The sequence below is a fragment of the Lepidochelys olivacea genome (genome assembly GCF_965140295.1).
Source record: "Lepidochelys olivacea isolate rLepOli2 genome assembly, chromosome: 1".
Lineage (NCBI taxonomy): Eukaryota > Metazoa > Chordata > Testudines > Cheloniidae > Lepidochelys > Lepidochelys olivacea.
Window position 1 is genome coordinate 144,921,565 of NC_140411.1, and position 24,435 is coordinate 144,945,999.

Here is a 24,435-nt window from a genome sequence, read left to right on the forward strand (position 1 = left end):
ACCCAATTTCAGTATCTCCTCTCGCACATCAGGTAATGTCTCAGAAGAGTTTGTCACAAATGCCAATGTATCATCTACATCTATGGTTCTCAAAGCTGGCCCGCTGCTTGTTCAGGGAAAGCCCCAGGCGGGCCGGGTCGGTTTGTTTACCTGCCGCGTCCGCAGGTTCAGCCGATTGCGGCTCCCACTGGCCGCAGTTCGCCGCTCCATGCCAATGGGGGCTGCAGGAAGGGCAGCCAGCACATCCCTTGGCCCGCGCCACTTCCCACAGCCCCCATTGGCCTGATCTACATAGAAGGTTAGATTATGCTCCCTGGGTTCTCTATATATTCCATCCATTTGGATTATTTCTACCTGTGCAAACAGCTTCAAAACCATAGCGAAGAGAAGAGCCAGGAAGGTACATCTCTGGCATACACACCTAAAAAGGGGAAATCTTTCCAATACGTGTACATTAACTCCTGTTGCGGCATTGGGATGAGTACAGAACAAATATCATCCAAAATCTGGGGCCTAAGCCAAATGCCTCCAGGGTTAAGGTGCCCTTCAGAAACTGCCAATTCACTATCAAAAGCTTTTTCAGCATCTAATGATAAAAAGTGGAGTTCTTTGGTTGATTCAGATAAAAAAAAAATGCCAAGAACTCTGAATGTTGTCTGTCAACTGCCTATTTAACACAAAACTGGTCTGGACTGCCTATATAGAGGAATGGAGATTCCCCCCCGCCCCAAGTTTATTTGCTTCAAATAGATCTCAGTGTCTTGATTTATCAAAGAGATGGGTCTTGATAACATGCAACAGAATAGGTCTTTACCAGAATTTGGTATTACTACAATTTGTGCATCTCACCCGACATTGGCGGTCTTAAATAAAATACTGAAAGAGGAAAAAGACCCTTATAATGGTTGTGCCAGCTGTGCTCTAAAAAATATGCAGAAATCTAGGGGGAAAACCATTCAGGGCCTTGAGAGTTCTCCCTTTCAAGTAACTTCAATAATTTATATAATTTCATCAGGTTTAATCTCCTCGTCCGATCTGTTTCAGGTAGCTTTGCATTAAGCTTCATGAGACGCGTTTGTTTGTTTAGGAACAGATGGCCCCCATGCAGAGTCTCCTATATAAATCTGCAAGTGTCTTTATGTCCTTGAAACCTGTTTCTAGTTCATTTGGATTCTTCCAGATTGGAGGCATGCATTTATTATCTTATGTATTTTTTAAACCTCTTAGCAAGTAGCCAATTGCTTTTGTTGCTTTTTTGTGATAGAGTTGTATTGTAAATCTGGCTGCCTTTTCAGCCTGTAATAGGCCTCGTTTACCTCTGGCTTCAATTGATTACTTGTTTACTTTCTGGGATTGGTCTGATGTAGATGTTTGAGTCTTTCTACTTATGTTGTCATCCGTCTCTTCCTTTCTAACATAGGATTCTTTGTTTGTCAAGGTACGTCTGGGTACTGCTTTAAGAGAGTCTGAATGAGTGGTCTTTATGTATTTGTCTCCTAAATGGAATGGTATATGCTTAGCAATAATGACTGCTGCTCCTCTTTTGTTTGAAGTAGCAGGGGAGACATGTGGGGTGGGGAACCAGTTATATTAATATATTTCCTTTGTCCTTCCTTGAGCTGTGTTTTTGGTAGGAAAACACAACCGGTGCCACAGCTTTAAAAGCCTGAAGGGCCTCCTTTTTTAATATTGTTGTTCAGTCCTTTAACTTTTATTGTATATAACTTCATTGTACTTGAGAGAACAACAGAAAATCTAGGTGAAAATGATCCGTACAGAGAACAACAATGCTTTGCATGTTATACAATTTCTATATTATACGATTTATTATGTACATTGCAGTAATCTAATTTCCTCCCTCCCTTTTCCTGCTAACTGCCACAAAAGGCAACAACCTACACAAAGAAAGGGGAATTGGGGGTTGATAGTAACTCTGCTATTTTTCAGGTAAGGAGAAATTGTTTAATAAAAAAAAAAAACCCTTAAGATTTGGGGTGGGAGGGGGGAGGTTTTTGCAGCTCAGACAAGGAAGATCAAGGTTGAGTTTAGAAGTTTGGGGGAAAGGATTCTAAAGTTTTTTTTGTGTGGTTTTTTTCCCCAAAAAAGGGGTACAAGATTTGGTGAAATATACCATGCACAATGGCAGAAAAAAAGAACCATTTCTTTTTCCAGAAACATTTCCTAATGACTAAAATATTCTTAAATATTCAGACCCCTCAGAGATGTCCTTCTACTTTTTTTAAAAAAGCAATTCACAAATTCAGATCAAGACAGGTTTTAATGTCCTGTCACAAGCAAAATCCTCAATCATCCTTAACTACGGAAACATATCAGTACTTCCGTAAGATAAAACGGCTATACCTGACACCAGGCTGTATATGGCTCCACAGAATGCCGCAGATATGAGATCCCCTCTTCCAATTGTGTTTGTGGTTCCTCCACATATTTAGACTCATGAGTTGGACAAGAGTAGAGTGAAAGCTGTGAATATTTGCAAACAAGAGGTTAAAAAGGTAGACTTGTACAAGAAGGTCATCAGAGCAGGAGCTGTATAATTCAACAGTGGCTAGCACAAGACAAGACATAATAAAAAATACAGTCAAGCTGTGAGAACTCTATGTGAATTAATGAATAATTACACATCATGAGGAGAGCATTATTAATTGCTCCTTTGTTCAGCCAAACAAGTTGATGGCTAATCCAATACAGGTCTAAAAACAGAACAGACTCATTTGGTCCCAAAAAACACATACATAATTGTGAGAAGTGTTTCCTACACTTAACCAGCAATATTGGTTCTCAGCATTTGTATTAAGCGTACTAGATCTTAGAGCAGTCATTTTCTATATTTATCCAAGCCATTATTAAAGACTTAAAGTAGTTTTTAAACTAAGTTTGGTGGACTTTTTACTTAGCAAAGAATTTGAGATTTACAGAAAATTGTACTATGGTCTTGGATGTTGCAATTGTCACCTACAGTAGTAATGGACAGCATTAGCAACACTGTTGTGAATGACATAGGTGGGACATCTAAAGAAGTAGTATTTACATAATGAAGACACATCTAATGTCATTAATAAGGCTACGATTTAGTCATGGGTATTTTTAGTAAAAGTCACGGACAGGTCACGGCAATAACCAAAAAGTCACAGCCACTGATCTGTTCTTGACTTTTACTAAAAATACCCATGACTAAATCTTAGGTGCTGGGGAGGAAGGGATGCTCCAGTGGATGTTGCTCCTCCTCTGGGCGGGGGGGCGGCCCGGTGTGCCGCTGCTCCCAGACCATTGCTCCGGGGCAGCACCTGGGACCAATTGCTTGGGACTAGTTGCTTGGGACCCCAACTGCTTGGAAGGCCATGGGATCAGCCACACCAGCCACTGTGGAAGTCACAGAATTCCTGACCTCCGTGAAAGACCCACAGCCTGAGCCATTAGATAGTAGCCTTTTTAAAAAAATGTTAACTTGTCACACTACCTGAAGACTGATATCTTAATATCATTCTATTTTACATGCTATTGTCGTGTCTTGTTTATTTTCTTAAATATGAGCTACAGCAGTTTTGGCAGAGATTTTCAACCAGTTTATTGGACTGCAGGGGAGAAAATACATGTAGCTGTTTTAAATATACCGTATATATTCGATCATAAGCCGGTTCGTTTATAAGACGACTCCCCCAAGATGGATAAGTAAAAATGGAAATTTTTTATGACCCATTCGTAAGCCGACCCTATAATTCAGGGGTCGGCAAACTTTGGCTCCCAAGCCATCAGGATAAGCCACTGGTGGGCAGAGACGGTTTGTTTACCTCAAGAGTCCACACGCACGGCAGTAAACCTAAGTAAACAAACTGTCCCGGAGTGCCAGCTGCTTACCCTGACATGCCAGGACAGCAACTGGTGGGGAAATCTGGGGGGAGGGGAAGAAGCTGGGGGTCAGGGGAGTAATCGCTGTGACCACCCTCCATGTGACCCTACCCCTCGCCCGGGACCCCCACCCTCTCCCCATCCCATCCCTTCCCACCTTAGCTGGGGCGGACCAGGGGAGGATGTCTCTGGCAGGCCAGACCAGGCGGCGAGTCCGCACCATGGTCCGGTGGGCTATGGCGGGTGGCACGGCTGCAGCATGCTCCGGTGGGCCAGGAGGCGCGGCCACAGCCTGCTCTGGTGGGTTGGGCTGCATGGTGTGGCTGCAGCATGCTCCGGCAGGCAGGCCGGGCGGCAAGGCCACAACGTGCTCTGGCGGGTAGGGCCAGGAGGCATGGCCGCAGCCTGCCAGCTCCAGAGCTGCAGCTACTTTGGAGGCTGGGGGGAGAGCAGCGTGGCCAGAAGCGGAGAGACTCTGGCCCTGCCTCTTCCCTTCTGGCTGTGCTGCCTCTCCTTGCCCCGAATGTTGGGGGGGGAGCTGTGTCCCACCTCTCCCGCTCTATACCCATTCATAAGCCGACCCCCTTCTCTGATGCTTCCATTTTTTACTAAAAAAATTCGGCTTATGAACGAGTATATATGGTAATTAGTAGTCTTTTTAAACAACGTATGAAAACACTTATTTTCCTAAAGTAATAAGAAACATGAATTGCAGATTTGCTGACATAATACATGAGCAGCTTGACAGTCATTTCATTCTAAATCTTAAATTCAGTTCCTCATAATACTTTCCAGTAAGCTCCCTTTTAGGTTGATATTTCTCATACCTAGTCTTACCCCAAAACTACTTTTATTTAAGCCCTTTTAATTTCAACAATTCAAAAGCCATTTTTAGTTGTAGGAAAGACAAATACTTTTGACATTAAAAAAATTAGGAACATTTTGCAATCTAATAATTCTTTTTAAGTAAATGCAACATGCGGCAGTAGCCAAATCTTTACTTGAAAGATCCGCACTCCAGGCTGGAGCAGAACAGCCTGTGCAACTATAACTAATTTTAAAATAAACACTGTCCAGTATGTCTTTTGGTTACATCTGAAAGTATTAGAGCTACTGATGGTTTCTCAGGAACACTGAGGTTTGCTGTATAGTGTTATGAGCTGGGTTAAACCTTGTTGAAACTGATGTGTGAATGCACCCTTCAGTTAGGACAAATGTTAGAGACAAGGGGTCACTTCGAAATAAGGCATAATGAAGTCTGCCCAGAAACTAGCACCAGGTGCACAGCGGGTTCCACGGGGTATTGTTCTGACCAGTTACATGTGTCCGTGGAAAACAGTGCAAGCTGGATGACTGAGAGAGAGAAGGGGAGACAAGAAACAAAAAAAGACTCTGAAGAGGGCAAGAAAGCCAAGCACCAGTTTAAGCACAGAGTGACTCTTGGAGAAGCCTAAAGAGATCTTTTGGGTCTGGTGCTGGCTAAACAGACTTGGGGCTGTAAGCAAAGAAGCTATCCCCTGGTTTGTTTTGTTCCCCCTGCATTTGGAGAAGCAGCACTTTTGTACATTCCTTGTGAATAAACAAGATGGCATCAAAGAATATATCAGATTCCATGATCAGTTTCTATTTCCAACTGGAACAACTTACCGGGCCTCAAATTTTGACTAGCCATTCAGATCAAAAAAGAGGTAATGGCCAATCAATACACAGCTTTAGTGTATAAACAAATATGTTTTTAATAACAGCTATCCAGATGAATGCATAACTAAAGTGCCCATAGGCTGTTATTTCTGTAACCCTGCTTTTCACCCTGATTTTTTTTTCCATTGTTGTTCATTGTATTTTGTCCATATTTAAGCCCTGATCCTTCAGTGCAAAGTCTGGGGATCCCTGTACACATGTAGAATTGCAAGCTGGTATGTTGCATTGCAGGATTGTAAACCAGAGAGGGCAGGGACCATGTTTCATCTCTACAGTGAATTTTAAATACAGTTGTATTTTAAGCTAGACAGGCTTTTGTCTTTGATGCTTTACATAAGCCTGCAAATGAAAGCCAACAGAAATCATATGAACAGCACACAGCGTCTGCTGGAGAAAAAGCAGAAGATAAAGACATTCCTGTGGATTAGATATACTAGTATTGGCAGTTTTCTTAGGACAGAAAGCTACTCAACGAAAATTATTTTATTAGAGGTTTTCAGATATGGAAAAAGACTATTTTGTACATGAGCAAGTCTCAAAACGTCAAACAGGCCTCAAAACATATAGTTAGATTAGATATAACATATCTAAAACATATAATTAGATAAATTAATAATGCTTTTTTCCTTGTAATATGAAGACAGACACGCAAACATTTTTGCCCTCCCAAAGTAAATGATCTTACTCTGTTAGACATGTGCTTCTTAATCTGCTAACATTACTCCGTCACCACCAAAACACTATGAATACAACTAGAACGCCAGGGTCTTACCTCATCAGTTTTTAGCAACTCTTTTTTTGGATTTTCCTTCTCCGAGGATGAAGCATATACTTGGATGGCCAGCAAGCTCAGGCTAGCAGGTGCAGCCCCCAGACACATTACCTAAACACAATATACGATTACACACAGTTTATGCACTCAGCTGGAAACACGTTAGACAAGTATGTTTGAATACTTTCCATACACAGAGCTATATGCACAGCACATATAAACTTGAGTTGTGGTCAGTGGCAGGGAGTACTGGCACTAAAGAATGCAACATGCTCACACTAAGAGTCAAAATACTCAGAAAACCAGAGGCTGCATGACACAATACCTAGGAGTGTACAGTTCCTGCATTTTCACCTCATAAGATTTCCCCACACACACACTTGAATTACAAAATTATGGCCAAATTTTGAATTGTAAGTACCTGAAGCCGTGCTCCTAAATTTATAATTCACCCAGTTTTATTGAAGTGGCGATTTGGAGGGGTCATCACATTTCCTTCAGTAGAACCTGCTCAGCACCTGTGAAAGACAGCCCACTTCTACTAAGGTGCCAAAATACGAAAGTTCTGACACATAATCCCAGCCATCTCTGTGACGCCGAAGTACCTCCTACCTACACTCACATTAGGATCCTTGAATTAAGAGTGCTACAGACAGTGCTTAATTTGGAGGGGGGGGGGGGGAGTGCCAGGGCTCAAGCAATTTTTTTTACTTTTATAACTGATGCAGCAAGCTCAGAGCTGCTGTGGCTATGAACTGTCCACCCTAGAGGTGCCGGGGTTCAGCCCTGGCACAAATTAAGCACTAGCAACAGAGGTGACGTTGCCAGCTTCAAGTAAGGAGGAAAGACTATGCTACTTTTGAAAAGCCTTTGTATCTGAATACATAACAGGACTACCATCTTGAAAGCAGATCTTTCCCATTTCCAGGATATGTGCTGCAATGCATCTTTTAAACAGACAGCGAAGAGTGATGGCGTTTAAAACAGAAACAAATGGAATATGCAGCCAGTCAAGATGACTGTGAATTGAAACTGGGAACAAGGAAGATATTTTTCCAAGAGATATATTTGTCCCCACAACTAGCCCAAACCAAGAGGTTAACCAATACAACAGGGGTGGCCAACCTGTGGCTCCGGAGCCAAATGCGGCTCTTCAGAGGTTAATATGCGACTCCTTGCATAGGCTCCAGGGCTGGAGCTCCAGGTGCCAACTTTCCAATGTGCCAGGGGGTGCTCACTGCTCAACCCCTGGCTCTGCCACTGGCCCTGCCCCCACTCCACCCCTTCCTTCCAGCTCCCTCCCCTGAGCCTGCTGTGCCCTTGCTCCTTCTGCCCTCCCCCAGAGCCTCCTGCATGCTATGAAACTGCTGATTGGGAGGTGTGAGGAGGGCTACCGGTGGGTGGGAGGTGCGGGGAAGGAGCTAATGGGGGGGGCTGCTGACGTATTACTGTGGCTCTTTGGCAATGTACATTGGTAAATTCTGCTCCTTCTCAGACTCAGGTTGGCCACCCCTGCAATACAAGCTCCTTCCATAGTCTCACATTCATATATTGCTTTTCACAAATAAACTTGGGGCTGGTCTACCCATGAAGTTGCACTGGTACAGTATAATTAAAGATGTGATGTTGCACCCATTTACTTAAACTAGTGAAATGTTTATGTTTTAATAATGGTGAGAATAGCAGCCCTTAATAATAGTGTGATACCTTAGATGCATGCTCCTCACTCAGCTCTGTCACAGCTGGTGGCTGAATTTTTAGATAAGAAAGTGTACCAAAGTATGTAGAGAATATGTAGTTATTACACACACATCCAAAATGTTTTTAAACCAAATTTCTTCCATCGCGTCAGAGACTGAGTGCTAACTGAGGACCATCATAGAATATCAGGGTTGGAAGGGACCTTAGGGAGTCATTTAGTCCAACCCCCTGCTCAAAGCAGGACCAATGCCCAATTTTTGCCCCGGATCCCTAAATGGCCCCCTCAGGGATTGAACTCAAAACCCTGGGTTTAGCAGACCAATGCTCAAACCACTGAGCTATCCCTCCCCCCAAGTTCAATTTAAGTTTGAAGATTTTTTTTTATATAAATAAAAAAAAATGACAGCAGCAACTACTCTGTAATTATCCATATATCAGATAACATGTCAAACTGATAGAAACCATGGCCCCCAGGAGAAAGCAGCTCACCAGGACTGAGTGCAGTGGAACAAGCCATATGTGACTCTTGCTTTGCCATGAGGTCTAGAGATGGCTGGCATTGCCCTAAGTGAATGTAGTATCAGCCCAGAAGAGGCCGAAGCTAGACACGGTAGGAAAGGTGCTGAATACCAAGCAAGGTCTGCCTGAGAAGCTTCCGTCCACCCCTTGAGAAATAAAGTTCCTCTATACCAAAAAGTCAATACACCCTTCAGCATAGCTGCTCTGCAAGGTGGAGGGGAATGCAAACTGGCCCCTTGTGTAACAACGGGGGTGAACCTGGCACACTATATTTTCTGTGCTCTAACATCTCAAAAAACAACCAAATAGAGCCTTAGCAAACTTCTTAAAGCTTTTTACTCATGTGCCAAGACATCATGTGAGAACTAGCTCATAGGATCATATATTTTTCAGGTATTTTTAAGTGTTTGAAGGAGAAGGTGGGGGGAGGAGGAGGAGGAGGATAGAAAAAACTGCTGCTTACAATGAAAGTGCTTTATCAGCCATAACTAGTGCCTTGCTAGCACAGCTCTATATCAAAACAATACTCTTGCCAGAATCATGAACTCTGTTACACAGCAGAGCAAAGATGTGACCTACTTTGTTAATAAAAACCATTTGCTTAAGCTAACAAGAAGCCTTTACACACACACATTAATAGGCCTTGACAAGAATATAAATAATATTTAACCCATGATTAATTCTAGGGTGTACTCCTTCTGGGCTACTTGGAAGTTGTATGTTATTTTTATTTTACTGCAAGCCTATTTTGCCACTAATCAGACAAAAATCCAAAGTGCAATTTCATTTGTAAGTACTGCTTCAACAAAGGTATACACATTGGGATTTTTCAATAACAGTTTTTCCAAAACCATAACAAACAGTTCAAATATTTAAAGTTAGCATATGTTTCACACAAAGTAGTAATAAACTAAACAGTTTTATGGTGAGCTACTAAACCATGAACTACACTTCAAAGAAGTCAGTAACTAGGGATAAACTCCTTTGTGATATAAAGCTTCAAAAATGCAACTCCAAAATGGTTCTCCACTTCTCTGATAAACTATGCACAAAATCTAATTTTCCTCTATTTAGCATGTGCAGATACAATGTTTGTGCCTTCAATCCAATCTCCTCTGCAATGAGTCTTCATTGTAGAAACATCCCATATTTATACAAAAACAAACTGCTTTCACTGAATTATCTTTCAATTTCTTAATGACAACTCCAACGTAAGAAAACAAATTAATAATCTACTGTACTGTTAGGCAGCAGACCAAAGTTTAAACAAGTAGTTATGTATTTATAGAAGAGAAAAATGAGTATTTAAATTTTCAAGTAGTCTTCTTTCAAATAGTCTCCAGCCAGTGCTCTGTATTTTCATAGCTAAAAAATAAATAAATAAATAAGTGACACGTGTTGCTTTTGCAAATTGTGAGCAGAGTTCAGCTTTATTTGTAGAGCAAACTATATCAGCAAACTTGTGGGGGAAGGCTATCATATTTCATCTTCCATTGTTTTGTTTTACTTTCTACAGTCTCAAAAATATTTAACAATTTAAAAAATTCCCATAGGAAAAATAAAATCCTATTCTGCCTCACAAGATAAACAGGAAAAAGGAGCTAAGGGACAAAGTGGAGCTTTTTTCTGTGATGATTTCTTCTACATAAATTTCCTAGGGCTTTTCTACACAAACACTTAGCTTGGGGCAAGCTGGAGTGTAAATCTACCCCACACCAGCCTGCCACATACTAAGGGTCTGTGTGGACCCTACTGCTGCACACTAAAAGTTCCCTAGTACTCTCTGACCTAACCCATTTCAAACCGGGGTAGATTAAAGTACACTAGAGAACTATTAGTGCAGGGCAGCAGGATCCACCCGAACACAGTACACTGGAAGGTAGTGCAGTGTACATTTGCACGCCAGCAAACCATATGTTTATGTAGACAAGCCCCTAGGCTGCTGGATTGCCTTTGTTTTTTTTAAACTGTCAGCTTCTCAAGACTGGAGAATCTTAAATGCACTCCCAATGAAGGGTGGGCAATCACTGCCCTAGTACACAGAAAAGGTGTTCTTTCCCTTTTGTGTCCTGGAGTGCAAATATCAAGAAGGAACTAATGGCTATTTCCCCATTGCCTGAAGTCAGAGGGCTGGTTTTAGACACTGGGATTTGCCCACCTGTGATGGTAATATCCAAAATGAGACACATACTCCATAATTATCTACCATGGATGTATCACACTTCCTCATCTGTACTAGCAGATCTGTACAAACATCTATAAGAGAGGATATTGAACTGGATGCACCATCATGTGACCTAGCATGAAGATCCTATGTTCCTAAAATATCCCTTCAAACATTCATTTTCTGCACTAACCACTGAGATTGGTGTGTCATTAGAGCATCCTCTACTGGCACTGGATCCCTCTCCCCCCTCCCACCCCCCCCCCCCCGTAAACAAATTCTGAAAGATATGTTTTAAAAGAAAACTGATAACTCCTACAAACAAAATAAAACAGACAAATAATTGTATGGCCAAGAGTGTAACACAAATTAAGTGCTATTTACATAAGCCAAATTGTCAAAGTTGGAATCCTGAAATGGACTTTATTTTCAGAAACACTTAGTACCCACAACACTCCCCACTGAATTCAAGGGTAGGATGTCAGTATTCAGACCCTCTGTAAATCAGGGTACTTCTATTTAGGTGCTTAACTTTAGACAGCCAGGTCTGAAAAGTTTGGTCTTTATAAGTACCTATTACACCTTTAGAAAAAAGTTGGATGGCTTAGAAAGCAGAAGTGAATTCAATCATTTATGATTTGGTTGCTTACTTATTAAGCAAACTAGACATGATGCCAAATTTGAAACAAATGACTTTTGGGATGGAAAGTTTTGCCTTCTCACCCTCTCTTACTAAAGGGAAAAGTAGAAGCTGGAATTTCACAGAACCAAAACACTTTATACCTGCCCTGTGTAGGAAAAGAGAGACATACATACCAGCCACCAAACAACTGTAATTTTAAAACAAATTTTGTTATCTTTTTAAAAAGTCATTTGATATAAAATGTTTTAGTTAACATTTTATTTTAAACATTAATTTGGCAAGAGTATCAGTTTCAAGAGCTCCAGAGGCAACTAATACATATCCTCTTGCCCTGAAAGAAGAAACAAAATATTCAAAAACAAAGGGGAATGTTCAAACTACTAGATTTAGGTCAAGCAACAGTTTGCTCACCCTCCTTCTTGTAAAGAGATCAATTACCAAGTACTATAACTTCAGAGGGGGTAGCCGTGTTAGCCTGTATCAGCAAAAAATAAACGAGGAGTCCATGTGGCACCTTAGAGACTAATAAATTTATTTGGGCATAAGCTTTCGTGGGCTAGTACCCACTTCATCAAATGCATGGAGTGAAAAATACAGTAGGCAAGTATAAATATAAGAAAGCAAAGGTACATAAAAAGATAGGCGTTGCCTTACCAAGCGGGGGGGGGGGTCAATGCTAATGAACCCAATTCAATCAGGGTGGATGTGGCCCATTCCCAACATTTGACAAGAAGGGGTGAATATCAGAGGGAAAAAATGTACTTTTTGTAGTGACCCAACCACTCCCATCACCTACTAAAACCTCTCTAGCACATCATCAAGGATCTACAACCTATCCTGGAGGACGATCCCTCACTCTCAGAGACCTTGGGAGACAGGCCAGTCCTCGCTTACAGACAACCTCCCAAACCTGAAGCAAATACTCACCAGCAACCACACACCACACAACAGAAACACTAACTCAGGAACCAATCCCTGCAACAAACCCCGTTGCCAAATCTGTCTGCATAGCTATTCAAGGGACACAATCATAGGACCTAACCACATCAGCAACACCATCGGGGGTTTGTTCACCTGCACATCTACCAATGTGATATATGCCATCATGTGCCAGCAATGCCCCTCTGCCATGTACATTGGCCAAACCGGACAGTCTCTACGCAAAAGAATAAATGGACACAAATCAGACGTCAAGAATTATTACATTCAAAAACCAGTCAGAGAACACTTCAATCTCTTTGGTCACTCGATTACAGACCTAAAAGTGGCAATTCTTCAACAAAAAAACTTCGAAAACAGATTTCAATGAGAAACTGCAGGACTGGAATTAATTTGCAAACTGGACACCATCAAATTAGGCCTGAAAAAAGACTGCGAGTGGCTGGGTCACTACAAAAAGAAAAATTTCTCTCTGTTGATATTCACCCCTTCTTGTCAACTGTTGGGAATGGGCCACATCCACCCTGACTGAATTGGCCTCATTAGCACTGAGCCTCCTGCTTGGTAAGGCAACTCCCATCTTTTCACGTGCTGTATATTTATACCTGCCTACTGTATTTTTCACTCCATGCATCTGATGACGTGGGTTATAGCCCATGAAAGCTTATGCCCAAATAAATGAGTTAGTCTGTAAGGTGCCTCGTTGTTTTTACTATATTCTTATAACACAAAGTTTGTGTTCTACAATTACATGTGTAAATTAGAGATCAAATCTGCTGTTGCAAGCAATTCGTTCTACTGAGACTGTGGGCAGAAAGTGATTATGTAAAAATCAAGGGGAAAAAACAGCAGTTCAACATGTGATATGAATCTAACCAACGAAAAATAATTTCTAGTTTAGCTGCTCTAAATTTATCAACATAGTACAGTTTGCTCAGCTTTGGACTTGAGAATTTTGTCCTAAAATACCTAAGAAAGTTTATTTTTCATTTACTTACCACTAGTTTCTTCATTTATATACCAAGTAACGAATTCTTAAATCAAGTGGTTTGATTTAATTGGAAACAAACTATATACATTTTACATTACGTTAGTTTTTCTGACAGACAATAACTGGCAATTCTTTCTTGTCCTAACTGTAAAGCTACAACAAACAAAATATCATGCAGGCATATTAGCCAAGAGCAAATGGTCTCCTTAGAAAGTAAAAGCACCGAATAAACGTTAACAGGTTTTAAAACAAAACCCCATACTCTATAAGTATCGAAAGACTTAAATATTCCAAAGTTTGGAAATAGCACGTGTCTTCTGAGAAAAGAACAGACAGCAATGGAAATGCATGAATTTAAGAAGCAGAAAAACCTCAGAAAAAATATGGTGTGCTGTTGAGGTTAAAAACCCCGACTAATGTGTACTTTGAACCAGTACTGAATGTAGATAACTAGAAGGAAGGAAAATGTGATTAAAATCTTAATGTGTATTTAGTATATTCATACTATTTATATTTTGATATAGTCGGTAAAGAGAGCTCAAGGATAACAGTAATTAACTTGGAGTAGCGAAATTAAAAATCAGTCTGAGCCTGAATCATGACTACCTAACAAGAAGCTGTTTTCACAGTGAAAAGCAACAGCAAAATAACATGCTGTTAAAAGTGGACAGATAATTCCAATTTAGCAGAGCTTTTGTCTGTAAGTCACTGGAATTCAAACAAAAATTAAAGAGTTACCACACACAACTCCTCCATTTTCTGGAGTGAATTTTACGAGTGATTTTACAATTTTAAGGCTTTCACTTCTAATGCCAACTTTGCTGATTATCATCACTTGCAACTATGGGGCATATACAATATAACCTCAGAGTTCCAAACACCTCAGGAATGTAGGTTGTTCGTAACTGAAATGTTCTTAACTCTGAACAAAACATTATGGTTGTTCTTTCAAAAGTTTACAACAGACTATTGACTTAATACAGCTTTGAAACTTTACTATGCAGAAGAAAAATGCTGCTTTCCCTTTATTTTTTTAGTAGTTTATGTTTAACACAGTACTGTCCTGTATTTGCTTTCTTTTGGTCTCTGCTGCTGCCTGATTGAGTACTTCCAGTTCCAAATGAGGTGTATAGTTGACCAGTCAGTTCAAAACGCTGGTGTTCATAACTCTGAGGTTCTAATGTAGTGAAAAATATAGCTTACAAGGGAAATTAGTGCAAATCATCCATTCAAATGACTGTAAAATTCACAAGTCCCCGCTTGACTTGGTATGAACAGAGCTAGTCAGGAATTTTCTGACAAGACAGGTTGTCATCAGAAAATACCACTTTGTCAAAACCAAAATGTTTTGGAAAAGTATCTGTTTCATGGAATCATAGAAATTGTAGGGCTGGAAGGGATCTTGAGAGGTCATCTAGTCCGACCCCCACACACGGAGGCAAGATTAATTAAACATAGACCTCACTGACAGGTATTTGTCAAACCTGTTCTTAAAAACCTCCAATGAGCAGGATTCCACAACCTCCCTTGGTAACCTGCTCTATTGCTTAACTAGTCTTATAGTTTGAAAGATTTTTCCTAATAGCTATCCTACATTTCTCGATGCAAATTAAGCTGATTATGTCTTGTCCTACCCTCAGCGGACATGGAGAACAACTGATCACCATTCTTTTTATAACAATCTTTTACGTATTTGAAGACTCACGTCCTCACCTTCGACTATCTTCTTTTCTTTAAGCCAAACAAACCCAACTTTTTCAAGAGCCAGGTCTATGCTACAAGTTTTGTTGGCATAGCTGTGCCACGCAGGGTGTTAAAAAACAAAGAAACATCCACCCCCTAGTCACCATAGCTATGCCAAGAGAAGTGTGTTTCTGTTGGCCCAGCTAGTGCTGTTCCTGGAGGCAGTATTATACCAGGAGCAAACCCTTCTTCTGTCAAACTATGCTGTATCTACAGCCAGGGTATCTGCTGATATAGCGACACCAGGACAGCTATATTGGCAGAGTCCATGTAGCATAGACCAGCCCCTTTCCTCAGAGGTCATATTTTCTAAATCTTTTATCATTTTTGTTGCTCTCCTTCTGGCAGAAACTTGCCTAGTTTCCTGCCAGCTTCTCAGGAGCCCCAGGTCTTCCAGGGTCTGCAGCTCTGGGGCAGCCCTGCTATGTGCTGTGCCCCAGGGCTGGGGACCCGAGAACTTTCAGGATCCCTGCAGCACAGCAGGTCTTTCTGAGTGCAGCCTTCATTAATTTGAGATCTACCATACCATTCTCTCACTAGAAGGGAAAACCTATAATGGCAGCAGGCCGTAAAAGAGACCCAGTTTGGGAATAAGAACCATTTAAGAAATATATGTTTGCTGATGATGTTTTAAAGAAAGTCACACCAGTGAACTAGTGGAAGTCACTTCAGTGCTTGGATTCAGAGACTGTTGAAGTGATAATCTCACTTTTAACAGCAGTAGCTTGTTCTGCTGTAGAAATAATATTTTCTTCCTTTGGACTAATTCATTCCAAATTGAGAAATTGTTTGGGACCTGAAAAAGCAGGAAAAAGCAGGGTTTTAAGTTTCTCATTTTGACCTGGCTGACGTAGTCGATTTAATTTATTTTTTAAAAATGTTTCATGTAACTATTTTAGTTAAAAACAAACCTGATTTTAAAAAACTTGAATGTTTAACTAAAAGACAAAAATTCACATACTTGTTTTGTTAAAATATTATGTGTTTGCTGTTGAAGAAAAAAAATACAGAATACATAACATTGTTGTTTTAGTTAAATAAAATAATTTAAATGTCTGTCTGGTGATGTTCTCCTCATACAGCATGGCAAGAAAATCCTCCACATATTAATTATTAACCTGTTACATTGGAGATAGTTCACCCCCCAATGACCTCATAAATATCTGCTTCAATTACCTTTGGTAAATGAAATAACCAAACAATTATTCATTTTCTGTTATAGCTGTAAAACTAATCTGAAAAGTTTTCAAAATAAATCACTTTAAAAATGTATAGTGTGTACCTTCTAAAAATGAAACCTACTTCTCTCTCTGAGTTGTGAAGAATATATATTAAGGTTGTAACAACAAACAAGAATGCACTTTTATGTAGAAATAGATGATTAGATTGAGTCTTCCTGACTAGTGATTTAAATCATGATTGATTTAAAATCAAATCTACCCTGCCTGACTCCAAGGTAAGGAGTCTTGAAGCCCTGAGAAACCCTGCTCAGAGTTTCCTGGTAGGAGCCTAGAAGCCCTCAGAACCACAGCTGAGCTGGAAGCCTCAGAACTTGGGTGCCTAGTCTCCCAGATTCAAATTCCTTTCACAATTTTTGAAGCCAAAAACATTTAAATTATTTCCAAAAGAGTTTAAGATTCTCCCCTTTTGTGAGAAATTTCAAATTCTACATTTCGCTGCAAAACAGAACTAAATTTGTTTTCAAAATTTTGGAATTTCCCACAGAAAGAAATGTTGGCTTTCAGCCAGCTCCACTTGTCAATTCCTACTACTTGTCAATAGATGGCACTACAGACCATTGCTGTCACATTGAAAAAATATACACATTTTAATGGCAACATTCATAAGTGTGGTTACTGTAGCGAATCCACTTAAGATTGTAGATTGCTAAATGAAAGTGAAAATGCAAGTCATATGACATCTTGAATCTGTAATTAAATTATTATTTATCCTGAACACTGATAATATGCTCAGCAATGCACAATAAACCCATTAAATAATTCATTTTGAGGTCATTGATTAGCTATAATTCAACACCATACTGGATGTTTTAGGGTACTACTCTGTGGAACATAAGAAAGTTGTGCAAAACTCTGTGGGCTTTGTGACATCATGAGTTTTAAGATATCTGGGGGAATGTGACAGTAAATTACATCTATTGTGTTCTATTTAACTTTTTTTTTTTTTTGGTCAAGAACCTTATGAACTCTCTGAAACCTGTGAACATATATCCTTTCTGGACATTAATTGCAGGCATAACTGTAACACATTCTCTCTTTGGACACGAACACTCACGGTACTCAAGCTATTTACAAGCTCCTGTTAACTAACTCCCAATAGCTTACACTACCTAACTAAAAAGATCACATAAGGAGAGTTATGAAAGTTAGAAAGAACAATGTCTAAAATGCTATCCTGATATATCTGACCTGACAAAATTATGTTAAAATATCATTATGAGCAACAGGAGTCTTGTAAAACATTCAGTGTAACTAACATGAAATTAATCACTTCAGTTATCTTCAGCTAATTCTGCAGCACTAGTTATAAAAAACATTCCCAAAGCTGTGCTGGCCAAAGCTGTAACTGGATACATGAATAAAAATGCTTCAGGCACTACAGAGGATAGTAAACAAAGACATGGACATGTTAATTTCACAGCCATACAACTGAGTAAGAAAAAAAGTTGCTAAACAGAAAATGACAAAAATGGGAACAACAGTGTTTTGGAACTTCTAGAACATTTACTTTCTACTTGCTTGTTTACAAAGATAGGCACTGAAAGATTTGTATAGTGCATTCATAAATTTCTAAAATCTTGAAAACTATTTCAGTATATAAGGGGTGATCTTTGTAGTTCATTAGTAGTAAGAAATATACTGTAGAAATGTCTTGGTCTACACTACAGAGTCAGGTCGATGTAAGGCAGCTTACATCGACCTAATTATGTCAGTGTACACACTACAGCCATTATAAGTGCCCTACTAGACCGACATAACTCCACCTCCACGAGAGGCACAGGGCTTATATTGGTGGTGTTAGAGCAATGCGGTATCCCTGTAGACACTATACTTACACTGGCTGTCATTCTTGTTAATTTCATGATCCTGGAGCCCTGATATTGACAACAAAGCTGGGCTGTCACAGCTGCAAGGAGCCTTGGTGCTTTACAGAGGCTCCCAGCTACCCCCTCCCTGCGAGGAGTGCTGGTACTGCTTGGAGGCTCTTGGCTCCCCACTGCTAGGAGCCCAGCTCCCCCTCCCCCCAGACTCTCAGCTGGGCTCCCTTGCAGGATCCCAGGGTGCAGCCTGGTGGAGAGCTGGGAGCCGGGCAATCAGTGCCCACACGGTCCTTTAAGTCTGTGGAAGCACTCCTGGTGAGACTGCACACTACTGACGAAAGGAAGGTAGCATGGATATGAAACACAGCACTAATCACTGTTGTGATTGTAGACCTAACATAGGCTGACATTTTTAGTATATATGTGCCCTTAGACTTCAAACTTGGCAGTTTCACACAATATGCTAAGTCAGGATATTTCCCTGTGCTGCTGTATTTTCTTTTGAATGAAACCAAACTATTCTAAAAAGAAAAAGGAGTACTTGTGGCACCTTAGAGACTAACACGGCTGCTACTCTGAAACCAAACTATTCTAATTCATCTCTAATTAATTTGTGCTGTTTATTACATTTGGAGCAACAGGTAAACAAATAGCTACTCTGGAGGGATGTGTTCTGTAACCAGCCAATTCTGGAAAGGCTACATATGCATAGAGTTAAACACATGTTGAAATTTACATAAGAATGGACACACTGGGTCAGATCAATGGTCCATCTAGCCCAGTATCCGGTCTTCTGACAGTGGCCAATGCCAGGTGCTTCAGAGGGAATGAATAGAACAGACAATCATCAAGTGATCTATCTCCAGCTTCTGGCAAACAGAGGCTAGGTGGTGTTGCATCCCTGCCATCCCTGGCTAATAGTCATTGATGGATCTATCCTCCATAAATATATCTAGTTCTTTTTTAAACCCTGTTAAGAGTTTTGACCTTCACAACAACCTCCGGCAAAGAATTCCACAGGCTGACCGTGCGCTGTGTGAAGAAGTACTTCCTTTTGTTTGTTTTAAACCTGCTGCCTATTAATTTCATTAGGTGATCCCTAGTTCTTGTGTTGTGAAGGGGCAAATAAACACTTCCTTATAACTTTCTCCACACCAGTCAAGATTTTATAGACCTCTGTCATATCCCCTTTAGTCATCTCTTTTCCAAGCTGAAAAGTCCCAGTCTTATTAATCTCTCTTCATATAGAAGCTATTCCATAGCCCTAATAATTTTTGTTGCCCATCTCGGGACCTTTTCCAATGCCCATATATCTTTTTTGAGATAGGGCAACCAGATCTGCATGCAGTATTCATATGGGCATACCATGGATTTATATTATAGAGGCATTATGATTTTTTATCTTATCTCTTCCCTAATAGTTCCTAACATTGTTAGCCTTTTTGACTGATCCAGCATCCTGAGTGGATGTTTTCAGAGAACTATCCACAGTGACTCCAAGACCTCTTTCTTGAGTGGTGATACAAAATGATGCGATCTAAATAAGGTATGTATAGTTGGGATTATGTTTTCCGATGTGCATTACTTTGCATTTATCAACACTGAATTTCATCTGCCATTTTGTTGCCCAGCCACCCGGTTTTGTGAGATCCCTTTGTAACTCTTCATAGTTTGCTTTGGACTTAGCTATCTACAGTAATTTTGTATCATCTGCAAATTTTGCCACCTCACTGTTTACCTCTTTCTCCTGATCATTTATGAGTATGCTGAACAGGCCTGGTCTCAACAGACTTCTGGGGAACAGCACCATTTACCTCTCCCTATTCTGAAAACTGACCATTTACTCTTATCCTTTGTTTCCTATCTTTTAACCAATTACTGATCCATGAGAGAATCTTTTTTCTTATGACTGTTTACTTTGCTTAAGAGCCTTTGGTGAGGGACCTTTCAAAGGCTTTCTGAAAAATCTAACTACACTATAACCACTGAATCACCCTCGTCCACATGTTTGCTGACCCCCCCTCAAATAATTCTAGTAGATTGAAAAGGCATGACTTCTCTTTTCAAAAATCATGTTGACTCTTCCCCAACAATCCTGTTTGCCTCTGTGTCTGATAATTCTGTTCTTTACTACATTTTCAACCAATTTGCCTTGCAAACTCCCTGTTTCCAAGCCTGTGCTTGAGCATACATAGACATTGTGAAGCCAGGCTCACAACAGAGGAGGGAGCAGGTCTCACAGCCATGTTAATGCCTCCCTCCTGCTTGTAGCGCTACACCTGCAGCACCTGCCTCAGAGTCTATTGGCTGGCTCAATTCACTCGGCTGCGGTGAATTGCAGAATTGAGACCTCAAATAAAACAACAAATGCTACAAGTTATCAGATGCCTAACGTCAAAGGATTTTGCTTGTCACAGCTTTAGCCTGTAGAGCCCTCTGTTGACAGGCTGCACGTACTAATAAAGTGCCAAACAGCCCCTACCCAATATTTTCAAACGCGATTCACGCCCCTGTACTAAAGCGACGGGTGCCCTCGGCAACCCCCAGCGAGCCCGGGCTGAACTCCCTGACGTAGCAGCCAGTTGAGGAGGGGAGCAAACGCTTTGCATGGGGACCTGGGGCGGATCTGTAACTAGGCCACGGGCCATCCCGTGCCCGCGCCCCGGCTGGGCTGCTCCCGCTCGTTCGCGCCAGGTCACCCGGCAGGAGCTGGCGGCAGCGGCGGCCGCGCCAAGGCGCCGCTCACCCTGCTCAGCGCGCCGGGCAGGCGAGGGCCTGAGCCCGGCCACGGGCGGCAGCGGCGGGGGTATCCCTGGCGCTGCGGCCCCGGGACGGGACTTTCTCACCTTGAACATCGCGGCGCCGCTCCCAACCGCGTCGCCGCGCGATGATGTCAGAGCCGCACAGCGCACGCGCCGCTACCAAGGCCTAACGACAAAAACGGCTGGGAAAGGGGCGGGGATGGCGCGGTTCCCTCTCCCCCCACCCCACGTGTCCCTGTCTCCAGGCAACAGTGACGCGGGGGCGGGACCTCCGAGGAGCCGGGTCGCGATGCTGAGCGGAGCCGCGCGCCGGGCAGAGTGTCCCTCGCGGCCGTGAGTAACCGCGGCGCCCCTCGCCCCGCCTGTCCGGGAGCCGCCCGGCCTCGCGCCCGCTGCCCGCAGGAGGGAGGCGTGAGCGGGGCTGTGAGATCCGGCCCCGCCATTGCGAGCTCGGGGTCACCGCCACGCCGTGCGGGCGCCCAGGCAGGGGCTTGGAGACAGCGAGTCCCCGCCGCGCTCGGCTTACGTGCTGGGGGGACGGACGGACGCGCGCCCCTGTGTGCTGTCTGTCCCCACAGCTCGCTGCCCCCAAAACGGCCCTGGCGGTGTCACCCCTGGATCCGCCTTTAGGGACCCCGCTGCTGTGAGCTCGGGTGACCATATTTCCCAAAGCGAAAAGGGGGCACCCCCTACTGCTCGCCTGAGCGCCCCCCCCCAGGTCTGCCCCCTCCCCCCGCGCGTAGCTGGCATCGCCACTTGCCCCACCCCCGCACCCCACTTTTTTGACAAAAATGGGCAGTTGCCCCGTTTGCTGTTGCCAACTGATCAAGTCGACTGGGACAGGGCTTAAAAAAAGGTCTTGTTTTGGCCGGGACAGTCCCTTTGGTCGCCCTACTGTGAGCGCAGGGGCTGGTGCTGATCTCGTGTCTCCTGTCAGGGCGGAAGAAGAGCTCGCAGCTAAAATCCTCCAGAGAGCCTGGTGGAGTCACATCGACAGGAGGCTGTTCAGGCTGCTAACACACACCATCCGGGCTGCGGTATGCTCCTCTGGAAAAACACTGCCCGTCCTCCCTGTAAACTACCCGGGGCTTTGCTACGGGGGAAAACTTACCAGCACAACTCTACCAGTGCCTGGGATACTGCTGTGGCAGTTACACCACTCCAGCTCCCTAGGGAGACAAACTTCTTGTGGCACGAGCTCAGAAAGCAGTATAAACCAAATTGGAAAAAACCCATCAAGGAGTTACACTGGTATAACTAAAACAACGAAGAGTACTTGTGGCACCTGAGAGACTAACAAATGTATTTGGGCATAAGCTTTCGTGGGCTAAAACCAGCCCACGAAAGCTTATGCCCAAATAAATTTGTTAGTCTCTAAGGTGCCACATATACTCCTCGCATAATGACAGGTTTCAGAGTAGCAGCCATGTTAGTCTGTATTCGCAAAAAGAAAAGGAGTACTTGTGGCACCTTAGAGACTAACAAATTTATTTGAGCATAAGCTTTCGTGAGCTACAGCTCACTTCATCCAGGTATTTTCCACTGAATGCATCCGATGAAGTGAGCTGTAGCTCATGAAAGCTTATGCTCAAATAAATTTGTTAGTCTGTAAGGTGCCACAATTACTCCTTTTCATTTTGTATTTGGTGCTTCAAATTGGACAGTGGCACAGTGATACTTCAGGCTGGTTTCTCTTTGAGAAAAACCTGGATGTAAGATCAGTTAGATCCTTATTTGGGAAACTGGAAGCCTTAAAAAACAGCAATTTCTTACATCCTGTAGGCCCTTTTATGCACAGCACATGTATACTCTAAAAACTTTATAAAAATTATTGACATCCTATGCGGGGATAGATCAATAGAGACTATGTGAAGTTTACAGCAAACAGTTGTGCATCCCTAGGAAGAGGGCTAGAACACTTCTGAGGGATGTGAAAGTAGAATGAATTATACTGAAATTATAATTCATTAAAGAAATGCTACTTGAAGGGTTTGTTGAAATATAGTTGTCAGGAAGAGAAACAGTAAGGAGTGTGAGACAATTGGTCCTCAAACTAATTAACTTAGAGCTCCTAATGAGCTAGGAGATTGGTAAACGTTAGTATGCAAATAAGATATGTATGTATATTTGTCAGTTTCTGCTTCATTTTGTCTTATGTTAAATTGGCTTTGGCTTAGCTGTATAAATAAGTTAGCTTGAGCCTCAGAGAGGGGCTCACATATCTGGGTGCACTGGCAAAGCGCTTTGCTAATAAACAGAGTGGTCTGGCAAATTATGTGAGTCCTGAATCTGACTCTGACAGGGATTAAATGGGTTTTAAAGGGTACATAGACTTTGTGCTGGCTATTTGCACAGGAGTGACTTTTACCCGAACTGCATTACCCTGGAGAAGATAATCTATGGTTATATAATGCACTGTTCGAGAATTTACTAACATAAGTATTAAGATATTACTATACCACCAGTTATACCAGTTTCAGAATGGTAGCCGTGTTAGTCGGTATCAGCAGAAACAACGAGGTGTATATGTAAAAAGAAAAGGAGGACCTGTGGCACCTTAGACACTAACAAATTTATTTGAGCATAAGCTTTCGTGAGCTACAGCTCACTTCATCTAAAAGCTTACGCTCAAATAAATTTGTTAGTCTCTAAGGTGCCACAAGTACTCCTTTTCTTTTTGCGAATACAGACTAACACGGCTGCTACTCTGAAGTACAAAATGGTGATTGCCACAGTCTCTTCTCCTTGCTCATAATTCATGGCTTCATTTATCACATGAACACATCAGATGAATACTTACATATGCTCAGGAAGATTCCCCCTACTCTGCCAAAGGTGGAATGGGCTTCTGACTGATCCATCCCTTCTGAAGAAGAAAGTAGTGTTTCCTGGAGAAACAGTACCCAGGTCCAAATTAACCAGTAGGCCCAAAACATTTGGCCTTAGGACCGTGAATTCCAGTGGAGCCCTACGCTACAGTGATGAAACCCCTCAGCTGTAGCTTTTGGAGTTAGGGTAATATCACTCTTCTGAATCCGCTATGCAGGCAAACAGACAGGCTCACTCCTATCTTCTCAGACAGTTCTCCACATTCTTTGCCCTCACTGTCTGTGTGTCTTACACTGAGCAGAGCAAATATTTGAGTGGATTCAGAAAAGCTGTTTTTTTCCTCCTGCAATAATGTCACTCCATTGAATGGAATAAAAGGCAAGAGATGTGGGGAGGTTGTTAGAGGGCTTATTCCTTCATCCGCTCACTTCCCTGGTCCTTCTCACATGAACAGAGAGCAACAATACCCGAAGTCCGAAGGTGCAAACAATTCGATGTTTATTGGGGTGAACTTCTAGCAAGCAATGATTCCAATATCCTTCCTCAGTGTCCCCCTTCCCAGCTCTGATACCACAGAGCCTTACCTGTGTCCCTGTTCCTATTCCCTGTTCCCACTCCCCACCCTTAGCAAAACATGATTCCAATTCCCCCAACCCCATTCACTGTTCCCGTTCCCCCTCTTACTTCCTGATTGACTGCAGACTATACAGTAAAACTTGAGTTCTGCTTAGCCATACCTTAAC

The 24,435-nt window shown here is 42.1% G+C and overlaps 2 protein-coding genes across 8 annotated transcripts in view; one reads left to right on the top strand and one right to left on the bottom strand.

The window, feature by feature from the left end:
• The window catches only part of APOO (apolipoprotein O), a 105,718-nt gene extending 84,676 nt beyond the window's left edge, over nucleotides 1-21,042 (bottom strand). For 3 of the 4 annotated variants that reach the window (XM_084640806.1, XM_084640807.1, XM_084640805.1), the window contains exons 1-3: nucleotides 20,948-21,042; nucleotides 6,341-6,451; nucleotides 2,362-2,481 (exon numbers count right to left, since the gene is read on the bottom strand). In XM_084640806.1, coding sequence (XP_084496932.1) covers nucleotides 2,362-2,481; nucleotides 6,341-6,451; nucleotides 20,948-20,956 — 240 coding nt within the window. In that variant the 5' untranslated portion in view covers nucleotides 20,957-21,042. Of the gene's footprint in view, nucleotides 1-2,361; nucleotides 2,482-6,340; nucleotides 6,452-6,761; nucleotides 6,859-20,947 lie in introns of those variants that run through there. The other variant, XM_084640808.1, reaches the window with a different exon arrangement.
• Nucleotides 21,043-21,050: 8 nt separating this feature from the next.
• The window catches only part of LOC311527124 (uncharacterized protein CXorf58), a gene marked incomplete at its 5' end in the record, with an annotated part of 48,100 nt that continues 44,715 nt past the window's right edge, over nucleotides 21,051-24,435 (top strand). For 3 of the 4 annotated variants that reach the window (XM_084640771.1, XM_084640772.1, XM_084640773.1), the window contains 2 exons: nucleotides 21,063-21,196; nucleotides 21,801-21,900. In XM_084640771.1, the coding sequence (XP_084496897.1) occupies nucleotides 21,063-21,196; nucleotides 21,801-21,900 (234 nt within the window). Of the gene's footprint in view, nucleotides 21,197-21,800; nucleotides 21,901-24,435 lie in introns of all 4 variants that reach the window. The other variant, XM_084640774.1, reaches the window with a different exon arrangement.